Source organism: Palaemon carinicauda, chromosome 13 (assembly GCF_036898095.1).
Source record: "Palaemon carinicauda isolate YSFRI2023 chromosome 13, ASM3689809v2, whole genome shotgun sequence".
NCBI lineage: Eukaryota > Metazoa > Arthropoda > Malacostraca > Decapoda > Palaemonidae > Palaemon > Palaemon carinicauda.
This window is the reverse complement of record NC_090737.1, coordinates 135,473,682-135,488,670: the sequence shown is the minus strand read 5'-3', so window position 1 is coordinate 135,488,670 and position 14,989 is coordinate 135,473,682. Positions and strand designations below refer to the sequence as shown.

Below are 14,989 nucleotides of genomic sequence, written 5' to 3'. Positions count from 1 at the left end.
TGGCCTAAGCACGGCACCTCTAGTGTTTACCAAACTGATGAGGAATATTGCCAAATTCCTGCATTTAGCAGACATCAGAGCCTCCCTCTATTTGGACGACTGGCTTTTAAGAGCTGCGTCAAGTCGTCGCTGTCTGGAGAATCTAAAATGGACTCTGGATCTGACCAAGGAATTGGGTCTCCTGGTCAATATGGAAAAGACCCAACTCGTCCCATCCCAAACTATAGTATATCTAGGTATGGAGATTCAGAGTCAAGCTTTTCGGGCTTTTCCGTCGGTCCCCAGAATCAGTCAAGCCCAAGAATGCATCCAGAGCATGCTGAAGAAGAACCGATGTTCAGTCAGACAGTGGATGAGTCTGATAGGGACGCTTTCATCTCTGGACCAGTTCATCGCGTTAGGGAGACTCCACCTCCGACCCCTTCAGTATCACCTAGCTGCTCACTGGAGAAAGGACATGACGCTAGAAGCGGTCTCAGTTCCTATCTCCGAGAAGATGAAGTCTGCACTGACTTGGTGGAAGAACAACATTCTTCTCAGGGAAGGTCTGCCACTGGCTGTTCAGACCCCCGACCACCTTCTCTTCTCGGACGCATCGGACACGGGCTGGGGTGCGACACTGGACGGTTGGGAATGCTCGGGCACGTGGAATTCGGATCAAAGAGCACTGCACATCAACTGCAAGGAGCTACTGGCAGTTCATCTGGCCTTGAGAAGCTTCAAGTCCCTCCTTCTAGGCAAGGTGGTGGAGGTGAACTCCGACAACACCACAGCCTTGGCGTACATCTCCAAGCAAGGAGGGACTCATTCGATGACGTTGTTCGAGATCGCAAGGGACCTCCTCACCTGGTCAAGAGATCGAAACATATCTCTAGTAACGAGGTTCATTCAAGGCGACATGAATGTCATGGCAGACCGCCTCAGCCGGAAGGGTCAGATCATCCCAACAGAATGGACCCTTCACAAGAATGTTTGCAACAGACTATGGGCCTTGTGGGGTCAGCCCACCATAGATCTGTTTGCTACCTCGATGACCAAGAGGCTCCCAATTTATTGCTCACCGATTCCGGACCCAGCAGCAGTTCACATAGATGCCTTTCTTCTGGATTGGTCCCATCTAGACCTTTATGCGTTCCCCCCGTTCAAGATTGTCAACAAGGTACTGCAGAAGTTCGCCTCTCACGAAGGGACAAGGTTGACGTTGGTTGCTCCCCTCTGGCCCGCGAGAGAATGGTTCACCGAGGTACTACAATGGCTAGTAGACGTTCCCAGGACTCTTCCTCTAAGAGTGGACCTTCTGCGTCAGCCGCATGTAAAGAAGGTACACCCAAGCCTCCACGCTCTTCGTCTGACTGCCTTCAGACTATCGAAAGACTCTCAAGAGCTAGAGGCTTTTCGAAGGAGGCAGCCAGAGCGATTGCCAGAGCAAGGAGGACATCCACTCTCAAGGTCTACCAGTCAAAATGGGAAGTCTTCCGAAGCTGGTGCAAGGCGAATTCAGTATCCTCAACCAGTACCTCTGTAACTCAGATAGCTGACTTCCTTTTACACCTAAGGAAGGTAAGATCCCTTTCAGCTCCTACGATCAAAGGTTACAGAAGCATGTTGGCAGCAGTCTTCCGCCACAGAGGCTTAGATCTTTCCAACAACAAAGATCTACAGGACCTCCTTAAGTCTTTTGAGACCTCGAAGGAGCGTCGGTTGGCCACACCAGGTTGGAACTTAGACGTGGTTTTAAGGTTCCTGATGTCAGCAAGGTTCGAACCGCTTCAATCAGCCTCTTTTAAAGATCTCACTTTGAAAACTCTTTTCCTCGTCTGCTTAGCAACAGCTAAAAGAGTCAGTGAGATACACGCCTTCAGCAGGAACATTGGATTTACATCTGAAACGGCTACATGTTCCTTACAGCTTGGTTTTTTAGCCGAAAACGAACTTCCTTCTCGTCCTTGGCCCAAATCGTTCGAAATTCCAAGCCTTGCTAGTTTGGTTGGAAATGAACAAGAAAGAGTACTATGCCCAGTAAGAGCTCTTAAGTACTATTTGAAACGGACTAAGCCATTACGTGGACAATCAGAAGCTTTATGGTGTGCCATTAAGAAACCTTCTTTACCAATGTCGAAGAATGCAGTTTCTTATTATATCAGACTTTTAATTCGAGAAGCTCATTCCCATCTGAATGAGGAGGACCATGCTTTGCTGAAGGTAAGGACACATGAAGTTAGAGCTGTCGCAACTTCAGTGGCCTTCAAACAAAACAGATCTCTGCAGAGTGTAATGGATGCAACCTATTGGAGAAGCAAGTCAGTGTTCGCATCATTTTACCTTAAAGATGTCCAGTCTCTTTACGAGAACTGCTACACCCTGGGACCATTCGTAGCAGCGAGTGCAGTAGTAGGTGAGGGCTCAACCACTACATTCCCATAATCCCATAACCTTTTTTAATCTTTCTCTTGAAATGTTTTTATTGTTGTTTTTGGGTTGTACGGAAGGCTAAGAAGCCTTTCGCATCCTGGTTGATTTGGCGGGTGGTCAAATTCTTTTCTTGAGAAGCGCCTAGATTAGAGGTTGTGATGAGGTCCTTTAGTATGGGTTGCAGCCCTTCATACTTCAGCACCTAGGAGTCGCTCAGCATCCTAAGAGGATCGCGAGGCTCAGTAAGGAAGACGTACTTAAAAAGGCAGAGTAATTGTTCAAGTCGACTTCCTTACCAGGTACTTATTAATTTTATGTTTGTTATTTTGAATAACTGCTAAAATGAAATACGGAATACTTAGCTTCTAATGTTAACATGTATGCTGGTCTCCACCCACCCCCCTGGGTGTGAATCAGCTACATGATCAACGGGTAAGATTAATATTGAAAAATGTTATTTTCATTAGTAAAATAAATTTTTGAATATACTTACCCGTTGATCATGAATTAAAGGACCCACCCTTCCTCCCCAATAGAGACCCAGTGGACCGAGGAGAAAATTGGTTCTGTGTTGACAAGAAGTACTTGAGTACCTACTCGACAGATGGCGCTGTTGATGTACACCCCCACCTGTATAGCGATCGCTGGCGTATTCCGCCCGTAGGTTTTTTCTGTCGGGCAGCAGAGCTGCAGCTACATGATCAACGGGTAAGTATATTCAAAAATTTATTTTACTAATGAAAATAACATTTTTTGTCCATGAGACTAACCAGTTTTACCTTCTTGCTGGGAAGATTTAAGGTAATTGTTTACAACACCACGCTCTCCATTTACTCCAAAATAATTTAATCCTGCAGTTCTCATCTTCTTGCACAGTAATTAGATGGTTATTTAAATTCTGGGAAAGCAATAATTAGCAAGATATGTTGAGGAGGGGGGAAGGGGTTATCAAAAGAAAATAGCTCGGTTTCCTTACTAAACGACTTGGAACTGGCATGTCAACATAGTCAACCAAACAGAAGTTTGTGATGCCAGCGTACATTTGATATACTGTATATTCAAAATATGCTTAATTAAAAATGGATTAATTTACTCAAAAGTGTCCATAAAATGTGCAATTTACAAATAGTGACACTTTTAATTAATCACTCAATTTTTTATTAAGTATATTTCAAATATACAGTATATCAAATGTACGCTGGAATCACAAACTTCTGTTTATATACGCTGGCATCATGAATTCTGTTTGGTTGACTGTGTTGACATGTCAGTTCTAAGTCGTTTGGTGAGGAAACCGAGCTATTTTCTTTTTATAACCCCTTCCTCAACATATCTTGCTAGTTATTGCGTTCCCAGAATTTAAATAACCACCTACTGTAATTACTGTGCAAGAAGACGAGAACTGCAGGATTGCATTACTGTATATTCAAATAAATGGAGAGCTTGGTGTTGTAAACAATTACAGTACCAGATTTATAAACAATTTAGGATATCAAGTATATTTTTTCCCCGCTTTAAATATGTCCCCCAGTAAGAAGTCTTCTCTCATGACTTATTTTGTTATGGAATAAGAATATTTCTAATAACTCTTAGAATTTTACTTTAAGGAAGACGTCGAAAGCATCTTTGCTCTCTAAAGGCTTCCAAAATTAAGTGCCTTTATTGGATGACCCTACAGTATTAGAACAAGGACTTCTCGGGGATAATTACTAATTTTAGGTTGCTTCCTGTTCATGAGCGGTAATAGTCTTGTATTCAAGACCTCTGTTCTCAATTAAGATTGCAGTTTAAGTGCTTTGGAAGGCTGATGACAGTAGTCTTGATCTCGGGTACTTTTGAGTTTTGTCACAGGTGATTGCCTAGTCAATTTTGCAACTTCAGCTTGCTTTTGTTACAAAGTTATCATAAGTCAAGGTCACTTATTTTTCATCATTTAGGTAATAAGCAAACGAAAGTCCTTTATTTTTCCATCTCATTAATTGCCGGGAAGGCAATAGTTATTTTCCTGTCATCTGTAACGAAATCACTTACAATAGTGAATTTTTATGCAACTTACGTACTGCAGAGGTTGTAGTTTTCATTTGATGACCTTGTTTTCTTTTATAGACCTATTTTATTCCGACTGTCACAGAATAGTTCAGGTCTTGGTTTGGGGACAATGAAAGCTTCAATAACTATGAATTCACTTAAATTCTTTGGTTTGCTGAAATGGAAAAACTTTCCTTTACATCTGATTAAATCTAAAAAGTAAACCTACTGAATCTTAAAACAAAAGAATTTCATAGAAGAGCCCCCCTCCCTCTAAGTGGTATTTTCTTAATGGTTGTAATTAACTACAAGGGATTGGTTTGTTTACCTATGACATAACAGAGGAGGTTTGAGCCTTGACAACAGCCTATCCACTCCATGATTCGATCGTTGCCTGCTCTAGGAAACTTTTTCTTTTCTATTGTGGTCAAACTTTTAAAATTTCTTTGAAGGAATAGAAATAAATTTTAGTTTTAAATTAATTGTTTAAAAAAGTTTATGAATATGATTCTTGCTGTTGTTATTCGTAGAAAGGATTTTTTATACTGTATTGATTTATCTATTGGTACATAGGCTAAATCTTCCCGTGCTGAGTGAAATATTGGGTGCCCCACCAACTGCTGAATTGGAACCTTTGCAAGAAGGGAAGCTAGTCCAGACAGATGAAGTCGATATGGGCATGACGTATGATGAACTTTCTACGTACGGCAAACTGAGGAAAATTGAATGTTGTGGGCCGTATTCCATGTTTGGAAAGCTGGTCCATTTATGGTCTGACTGGTGTTCACCAAAAGAGGTAAGACAATGAGCGTGTTTCTTGTTATCAAGTATAACCTGTTAAATGTGAGGATGAGGATTTAAACTATTTGATTCTCTTCAGTCTTGGCCTATTTTCCATGAATTACTGGAGGTGATATGTGGGGTTTAAGGCTAAAGCCCAAGCACTGGGGCTCTAAAAGTAATTTTGTGCTAAACATAATTAGTTTGGCAAAGGTGAATGCTTTCCAATTGCACGAAAGGTAATAATTAAAGCCAACAGTTTTTATATGCACTATAATTGTAATAATTTTGTTGTACATTTATTATAACTTTTTTAAAATTATCAGTCTATATAGGTTGTGAAATTTTATTAACTGCAATTATCAAATTACATACCATAACTCAAGGCTGTGCCCAGAAACTGATAATAAATTAGAAAAATTTTGCGACATATCCTACCAAACATTTGATGATTTAAGTATTGTTTTTCCCTATTAATTACTGATACAGTAATATAAATTAATTGATAATCTTCCATTTATAGGTTGCAGAAAAGGTCAAGTTCTTTTACCATATGTTTAGTGTCAATCTTCCTAAATTGATTGATGTTCTTCCATTTGTAGGTTGCAGAAAAGGTCAAGTTCTTTTTCCGTATGTATAGTGTCAATCGTCACAAAATGACTGTTTTAACGCCAGCCTATCACGCCGAAGCCTATTCGCCGGATGACCACCGCTTTGATCATCGACAGTTCCTTTACAATTATAGATGGGTGTGGCAATTCAGGGCAGTTGACAGAGCTGTAAGTTAAATATTGTTATAATGTCATAATTTATTAATTTTGTTGTAATGTGTATGGAGTAACAACATTGTTTTAAAGTTAGTTTAGAGTTACAGTATATTAGTCTAGCATTATATCAGTACTGTACAGCATGAAATATACAGTATTTTGATACAGTACATAATTTGCATAAAGTAATATTTTTTAAATATGATATTTCTGTACAAGACATTTTGCTTGTAGAAAAGAACGAAAACTGCAAACAAGATCATCCTGATAGTTTAGCGAGTAAAAGTGTTGCTTTAAGACAGGAGCCTGAGAATTTTGCTGGTAAAAAGAAAGTTTGATCATAATCTACCCTTAGTATGGGCATACCCTCTGGAAAACCATTTTTTCTGTTGATGAAACTGATTCTGCTACTGTTTCTCATCGAGTTGATACTCAGATTTGAAAAAGGAACAAATTGCAGCAGTTAGACATCAGCGGAACTAGTAGCATGGATGGAAACAGTTGGTGATTGAAATTTTTCATGGTGGAAAGAGGTAGTCCAGTATAGGAGTCACTCGGGGTAATTTTGTAAATTGGATTTATGTTACCTTTTGGTAATGGTGCAGAGGCTCTTATAGAATCCATTGAGGGTGATCTTTCCACATCTGATGGCTTTGCTACACCTTCACCTGCTGATCTTCCTGCAACTACCACTGAATCTCTGGTTGTAGTTATTGATGCGGCTTTTTTTAACTTTTTGGAAGTCTTACTGCAATTGAGGCTGCTTGTTATATATTTTCTACACAATCTAGTAATTACTACAGGTGGTCTTGGTAAAACTACTGGCTACATTGGGTATTATTGTTCTAACAGGCTCCTTGTTTGGTGCCACTTACATAAAAGGTTTGCCAGCTCTTTATAACTGTACTGATAGGTGAAAAGCTTTTTTGCTCATGTTATTTAAACCTTTTTAACTGCAAGTGACATACATTAATAAACATCCTAATATTTATCTTTTATCTCTTTCTTCTGTAGCAACTTCTTGTTGCCTTGTATGCAATTTTGTGGCCTGCATATGTATTCATTTAGCTTTGTTTGGATTCCTTAACATCTTCATTTTTATAGTCTGGCATATTGATTTTGTGCAAGAAAATAAATGCTCCATATTTATTTCTTTGACAAAGGTCTCAAACTTCAATTTTGTTTTACTGCTGGCTGCAGTCATTAACCTTACTACTGACAAAAAGAGGTAGGCACTGTTGAGCACTGATGCTAACGTAGGTCTTTGCTAACGCTCATTAATTAATGTTGGTGCTGCTGAGCTGGAGCTTTAGCCGATTTAATATGACATGTGCTGGCATAGCTGACTGCTAGAAATGATGCTTGCTACGGTAGATAATGTGTAGTGCTGGGTTGTTTTGAACTCTCGTTAACTGGAACTTACTGGTGAAGAAATTTTCTGATGCTGGTGTCCTAGTGTTTAGGACTTTTCTTGTCCAGATGTTTCATATATCTACCTATGGTTGACATTGGAGATTGAAGAAGTTTATTGTTTAGACAACTTCTGTGTAATCTGGGACTGATGAATGGTGACACTAGTGGCTGCATCCAAAGGAGCTTGTAGGGCTTGAACAAGGAGACTACCATATTTAGAGATGACAAGAGAGTGAAGCAGTCGGCAATGAGGATTCGGAAGAATGGCAGCCGAAACTTTTCCGTGCTGTGGAAACAAGCCAGGAGATGAAGTATGGCATGATCTTGCAGCATAAACACAAAATGGCTTAAGACTAGTTAAACAAAGGCTTCTCAGTGCTATTTAGGTTTAAACAACTGATTGATATGAACAGAAGCTCTGGAATTAAGAGGCTAAGGAAGTATTGCTGCTATCCACAGGAACTGGGACAGTACTTGAAGGAAAGTGGGATGACAACAGGGGACACATCAGATGCCCAGATAGGCCTCTGTAAGAAAAAAAAAAAATGTCCAAAGCTATATCATATTCAGGTAGTTCAGATATTTAAAAACTGCTTGCATAACAAGTTGACATACTTTTTATGGCCAAAAAATTATAAAAAAGGTGAATAACAAATTGATATACTTTTAAAGACCAAAAAACGAGACAAAAGTTATAATGAGAAACTTAAGCATACTGAAAGAATTATATTACTGTATACTGTATATCCTAAGATTTAAGTTTCAGGTAAAATTAAAGGACTATTAAAAAATTTATTCTAATGTACTGTAGATGTAAGAAAAATCCAATGAAAGATATCCTTAAATTGAATAGTAATTAGAGCATAAACTTAAAACTTAAACATGAAAATACAAACTAAAAATATTTTTCTAGAAAATTAAACTTGTAGGAAAACTTTCTGTGACATTAATTAATCAAAATAATTAGATTTCAAGGATTAAACAAGCAGCTAATACATTTTTTACCCTTTGACACAATTTACGTGTAAAAAGATATGGAGTAAAGTAAGAAATTACCTTTTAAACTACAGTATACTGTACCGTACTTAACTAGTTAAATAGTACAGTATTGTAAATATCACAAAATTCTGTGAATGCTAGCCTAGAGATTGACTTACATTCCGAGCAAAGATAAAGTCTATTAAGAAATATTTACCAATCTAATAAAGATGAAAAAAAGAATGAAATCTCAATATTGGCGAACAGAAAAATACTTAAAAAACTACAGAAACAACAGCGGATCTGTGAATGATCACTTGCTGAGGTGGGTGGGGTTTATCAACAATGAAAGGAATTGAAATTACTATCATGGCAAAAACACTACCATATCTTTAATGGCTCCAAACACCTTAAAAACACTGAAATCCCTTATCAATATACATGCAAAAAATAAGTTTCAATTAACCATATGTGACAGAGGGTCATGACAGCACATGCTAACTTACGGTTTACCTCTTCGTTTTTACAAGTGGGTTGACAAGTATGGAATTTGTATACAGTGAAGAAATACACTTTGCTTAAGTAACGAGTGTTGTGAAAAATATTATAAAAAAATATGTATTTCGATGGATTTTTCATATTAAATTGGTATTCTCACAATTTTTTAGGTGGAGAAGATGGAAGCAGGTAAAGGCCGGGATGACAAAGTTGAAAGGAGTAGTTCAACACGATCTAACAGAGAAGGGTCTCTTGCTTCATTTTCTAGACCCTCTTCACGTGCATCAAACAGTTCTTTTACTGGTTCATCAGGTAAGCAAGCTTGTTATTCTCCTCTCCAAGGTCCTAGTGAATGGCTGTTTAGGGTTGATTCATAAATCCACTTTCAAGTAGTTCTCTAAATGTGAATGGCTGTACTTTCTTACTTGCTATGCCTTTTTTTCCCCTTGTACCTTCCAGATTAACTTTTGAATGATGGCCCATACTTTACTTTGATTCAAATATCTGAAATGATTGAGAGAAGTTAGTCGAATATTAAGCTTTGTGCCTAGGGATGGATTTAATCTTGATGAACTGACAACCTTCAAAGCACTAGAAGCTTTGCGTACATTATATTTAAGATCTACCATGGTTGGTGGGGATAACTTAACGTAGTGAAAGTGTTTGTGCATCGCCATGTTCAGCAAAGCTGTACTAATCAGGGACACCCATACTAAGTTGGTATGCAGTGAGAGATCAGACAAGTCTCCTACCATCACCAATCTGCCCTGGCCATCATGGTGATGAAAACTGGCCAAACCCCAGACATGAATGAAGACATGTCAGGCCTTGGTACTGCAGTGGACTAGAAACGGCTGCATTTGTTGTTGTTGTTGTTATGATCAGTGTAAAAGAATATACACTTGGTAAGCAAAGGAAAATACCTGGACAAATATTAAAATTCTTCATCTAATGACATTACAAACACTCAAACATTAAGGACCTCTATATAGAATTGGAATCATTTTCATGACAGAATCTTGAAAATGTTAATCTTGTATAACTCATTAAAACCAAATACGTTTACAGGAAAGAAGAGAAAAATCTAGATGTGACCTAACTCTGATTCAATTTGATTCAATTTTGGGCACTGAAAATTGGACTACGACCCTAGTATTGAAAATGAACTAACATAATCATTAAGATTTGGAACACTTGTCTGTAAAAAGATATCCTACTCAATGGAAAGATGCAATTTAGTCGCATAAAAGAAAACAAATGGTTGGTTGGAACCAGGACTAAAAACTAGTCTGAAAATGATCATACTGATAAAAATCAACATTAATGTAAACAAAATCAAGCACAATAGTATGAATTGTGCTAGGAACAGTAATATTGATGAAGAATGAAATAAAAAAAAAAAATCCCAAAATTCAAGTCACTCTGTCAGATAGAACTACAGTGTCAGAGATTGTGAGCTACTGTACTTTATAAATTCTTGCAACCTGCGATCTTGCATTTACAGTGATCCCCAAATTTTCACATAAAAAATTGTTTTAATAGTCTATTATGCAAGTTTTGCTTTTGAGACCAAATTATAGTGAACTAACCTTTTTCCTCCATGTTTTTATCCTAGCTTCTAATTCAGTTAAGCTAAAAAGGAAAATAAAATGACGAAATTATAATTAGCAATCAAACGACCATAAACAACCGAACAAAAAACAGTCGTTTTGTTATGAATAATCAATTTGGATAAAAACAGGTGCTGTGCTTATTATCATTTTACAAAAACAAACTCTAATGATGTTAGGTCAAATATGACCAATATATTTTTACTTTATACACTTTTTTTTTTTTTTTTTTGCTATGGAGAAAAGATCAACAAGGACATGTACTGCTACATTTACGTATCAAGTTGTAGCAGAACTAAGAAAATGGACGATGTTCAAGCAGCTAAGCTGTTTTGGGATCAGGAAGAGCAGTGTCCAAAACTGAAACAAATATATTAGTGGATGGTATATTAGATTATGGAAAGGTAAACCAAATTATACAAATGCTACCTAAAGACTTATAGAAAAAGTCAATAATTTCCAAAGCTAAAGACTTTGTAATTACTGTGCATTGGCAACATGAATAAAACACCTTAAAACTTCTATATGCCATTAGACTGGACTGTACAGTAAATAAAATAAGAGAATAGTATTTTTTACAAAGGACTATATAGTCCTATTTTATGCTGAAATAAAGATGAAAGTTCCAGTAATAATGGTTTCTTTTAGCAAGAGAAGAAAATCCTTTGGTAAGTTGCCTTAATCAACTAATTTGCTAAGCATAGATTGTAACTTAATTATCTTTGAATAAACAATGGAAAAAATAGTTAAGTTGCCTTAATCAACTGATTTGCAAAGCATAGATCATAACTTAATTATCTTATTAACAGACAATGTTAAAAATCTGAATTCTTAATTTCATTAAAATACTATTGTGAAAATATTACATGCATTTTTGGGGTTGAAGTGCTGTGTGGTCTCCAAGGGAATCTAATATAACATATAAATATTGACTCATGCTCTATTGCCACTGCATTAACATGCAAGGCATGGACTCAGTGTGGGGTTAGGTCATCGATGGGTTATGATGAAAACCACAAAAGCCTTACTAGGCATCTTAGTGAAAAATACTAGTAGAATCAGAGCCTGTGTTTCGAGCCACTTCCCTGCCATGAGGCAAGTGTAGAAGATTTTGGCTTTTCTTCAGTTTGCCTTGATAGTAGACCCTCTGTTAAAGAACAAAAGTGTGGAGAAGGATGGCTTGGAGAGAGTTTTGGGACATTCGGTGCAAAAGAATTTCAGGTCATGGCCGATGCCAATTGCTTGGCCAGGTTAGTCCCATTGGTCCCTCCCGTTGTCATGATTATTCATACTTATGCGTACATATCCAGTTTGTGCTAGGAAGGTCATTCAGAGGAGACCTTTATATTGAGGAAGGGTCCTCTCAATTTGCAAATTTTCACATAAGTGTTAGAACTGATGGGGGTCCTTCTAACATTGAAGAGAATTGGTCCACGAAGAAAAGTGCATATAAGACCTTCATAGCCAATCAAGTGGTGGTTGGTGGCCTCGGATGAGATGCTGTTTGAGGATTCTCAGTGCAGTGACCCTTTCCATTATGAGGTTCCTTAAGAATATTAAATAACATGTTCCTCTCACCCTTCCATCTTTTAGGTTCAAAATGGACACTGCGTCCTCACTTCTCCCCTCTGACTGCTGCTGTTAAGGGGATACAAAATAGTTTCATTTACAAGACTGAAAAGACAAAGAGTGGCTAATGCACTGCAGATTTGCATCTTACCATTTATCATCAGATGTTGCATTGCTTTACTAGAAGCACAAGCCACTTGGAAGGAAAAAAAAGTGGAAATAATTTAACTATTAGGGATAAATGACAATAAATCGGATCTTCCAAAGAGATGTGATAGGATCATCAGCTGAGTATAGAAATAAATTTGATGAGTAAAATAAAAAATTTTATGAAAGAGCTGGGCGGGGATGGTTGCTCTAAGTTAAAGTAGATAAGATTTTTCTATATGATTTAAAAAAAATTTCAGTTTAGAACACTATTTGCCTTTAGGAAGCTTAGGTCTTTTTTTCCTAAATTATTTTCTATGCCTCAGGTAATGAACCACCTCGTCGTGGAGTAGAAGTCTCCGGATGGCCTTCATCTAAACCTGGGGATGAACCGTCTTTACGAAAATCTGAATTTGAACTTGCTGCTCATGAAGTTGCTCAATCCCAGGATACAGAAATGGGTGGGAGTCTCTCTGTCCCGTCGGAAAATGAAGTTACGAAGGAAGAAAGAAAGCGAAGTGGCTCGTCTTCTATATACATACCTGCATCAGATCGTCCTGCTCAAAAATCTTTTCGATGTGGCGATTCGGCTCCCATAGCAATGTATGAGCACACTACAACAATTCATTTATAATGGTCAGGGAATGTCCTCTTTTACAGTACTGTACCTCCCTTTAAAATTTTGGTGCTGTTATGATTGAAAGATTAATGTATTCAATGGGGAAAGTTAAAATAAGAAAATTATCTTATACTTTAACAGTTTTCCTTACTTGTGGTAGCTTTAAAAAAAGATGCAAAGGTTTCTTCAGAATAAAGCACACTTTTCCAGATCAATATAGCTGACGGGAAGCTGCATTTTTACTTAAAGGGCTATGCAAAATAACCTGAGAGCAGTATTGTCTAGTAAAAAATTTCACTTTTAATTTTTACATAAATACAGTATAGCATTTAACTTAATTTTCACAATTTTAATTATTTTTTTAATGTTTGAGCCATGATTATTTTTTAAATGTAATTTTAAGTGAGAAATTAAAACCATTAAGGCAACCAAAATAAAGCTGATATTTTTCTGGGCTGTACTGCTTTTAAATATCAACCTTGTGTTATACTGGTAGATTTATTACATTGCACATCAAGTCACTGCACCTGTTATTGTTAGTAACCTAATTTAATCAAACCACTTAGTTGAAACACCACTGCCATGAATTAAGAGTATTTTTATTTCTCTGTATTTGAACAGTGCATATGTTTCTGCATCTTGCCAAGTGGGCAAGGTGCTCTAAAACGAAAAATTCATCTTGCCACATTGATGTATCTCATAGGATTCCTACTTTGGTTAGTGTGTTTAGATATCTCTACAGTGCCATGTCTAGAAAATACCCTTTTCAAATGTGTGAGCGTGCTCGCTGTAATGAACTTGGTCGTGAAATCACATACAGTAAGGGAAGTATTGGAATGTGACCCAATAATATGTCTGTAATCCAAGTAAAGCTATATTAAATTTTCCACTCTCCCCTCTCCTTAAGAGTGCAATTATGCTAGTTGTCACAGTTAAGCTTATTGCTCTGACGATAAGAGCAGGAAGGGAAGACTGTTGAAGCCAGTGAGCAACCCATGAGAGGTGGAAAGTGGGCGGGAGGAAGATATCTTCTCGTATGATTATGGACAAGTACATCACCTAATACACAAGCTTATAGTCAAGGAGAGCCGTGAAATTCTATGGAGAAGGAAGTGGGAGAGGAAAATAGAACCCAGATGAATTTTTCTTGTGGCCAGACTTTGTTCTTTTTAATCTTATTGAAGGATTAAAAAGAACAAAGTCATATCATTTTTGGAGCTTCATGTATTGTAAATTTAATGATTCATTTAAATATTATGATTTAACTCTTAAAATATTGGTATCCTAAAATCATGCAATGGTGTCCTTAAGACTTGATGTATTTCAATTCAAGAGCTTATACCATTTTATTTCAAACATGGTTTGGGTGGTTTTAAATGACCTGGCCCATTTTGCCTGACGGAAGCTTTGCAAAAGATCAGCATCCAGTCCAATATTCATTGGGTATATACTTATAATCCTCAAGTTCCAGGGAGAGGCAGGATTTTGCCGTTTCTATTCATCCCTGCAGGCATTTTATAGGTAGAACCCTGGATTTTCCTCAAGGAAACGTAGTAAGATTCCAGACTCTTCATGAAGAGACCAACTGATTTAGATAAAAAATAATTGAGAGTTTCCGAAGCTTCACCAGGCTTTTAAAAACCACCTATTTGTTGTTCCCTAAGCTTCAGGAAGAAGACTGGTCAGGCATTTACAGACTCAATATTCTCACTCACAAGGTTCTCTGAGACTAACTGCCATCCAAAAGGATTGGATATTCTCTCTCTACTATTCAGGCGTATATTTCTACATTCACATTCAAGGAAGTTTCTTGGAAATGACATACCGTCTGCATTGAGCAAACGAGTTGCTGAGGCCCTCAAAATTATCTATAGTCTCCTCCAAATGACATCAACCAGTACCGCATATCAATGTAAGAAATCGGTTTACTAAAGAGAGATTCAAGTCTAGAGAAATACTAGGTACTAACCTCTCTCTAGACAATATAACAAGATGTCCCTTTCCTCAAATAGCCAAGAATTGCTGTTCTAGCCATTAATGGTTTTAGGCTTATGTTGTCTTTATACTCCTCGACAGAGTTGCAAGTACAGTACAAAGGATATGAAATTTCTGTATTTGCTCTCCTTTTGGATTAAGATTTCTTATGGTTCATGTGCTGGGGAAATTTT

At 37.4% G+C, this 14,989-nt stretch overlaps 1 protein-coding gene and 1 long non-coding RNA gene across 4 annotated transcripts in view; one reads left to right on the top strand and one right to left on the bottom strand.

Moving 5' to 3' along the window:
- The window catches only part of LOC137652472 (glutamine-dependent NAD(+) synthetase-like), a 69,361-nt gene extending 55,857 nt beyond the window's left edge, over nt 1-13,504 (top strand). The window contains exons 12-15 of the mRNA XM_068385860.1: nt 5,014-5,236; nt 5,823-5,999; nt 9,047-9,188; nt 12,529-13,504. Of these exons, the coding sequence (XP_068241961.1) occupies nt 5,014-5,236; nt 5,823-5,999; nt 9,047-9,188; nt 12,529-12,836 (850 nt within the window). The 3' untranslated portion in view covers nt 12,837-13,504. The remainder of the gene's footprint in view (nt 1-5,013; nt 5,237-5,822; nt 6,000-9,046; nt 9,189-12,528) is intronic.
- Nucleotides 5,995-14,989, bottom strand: part of LOC137652473 (uncharacterized) — a 32,525-nt gene continuing 23,530 nt past the window's right edge. The window contains exons 4-5 of one of the 3 annotated variants that reach the window (XR_011046319.1): nt 9,037-9,380; nt 5,995-7,686 (exon numbers count right to left, since the gene is read on the bottom strand). This is a non-coding gene — a long non-coding RNA (uncharacterized lncRNA). The other 2 variants (XR_011046320.1, XR_011046318.1) reach the window with 2 other exon arrangements.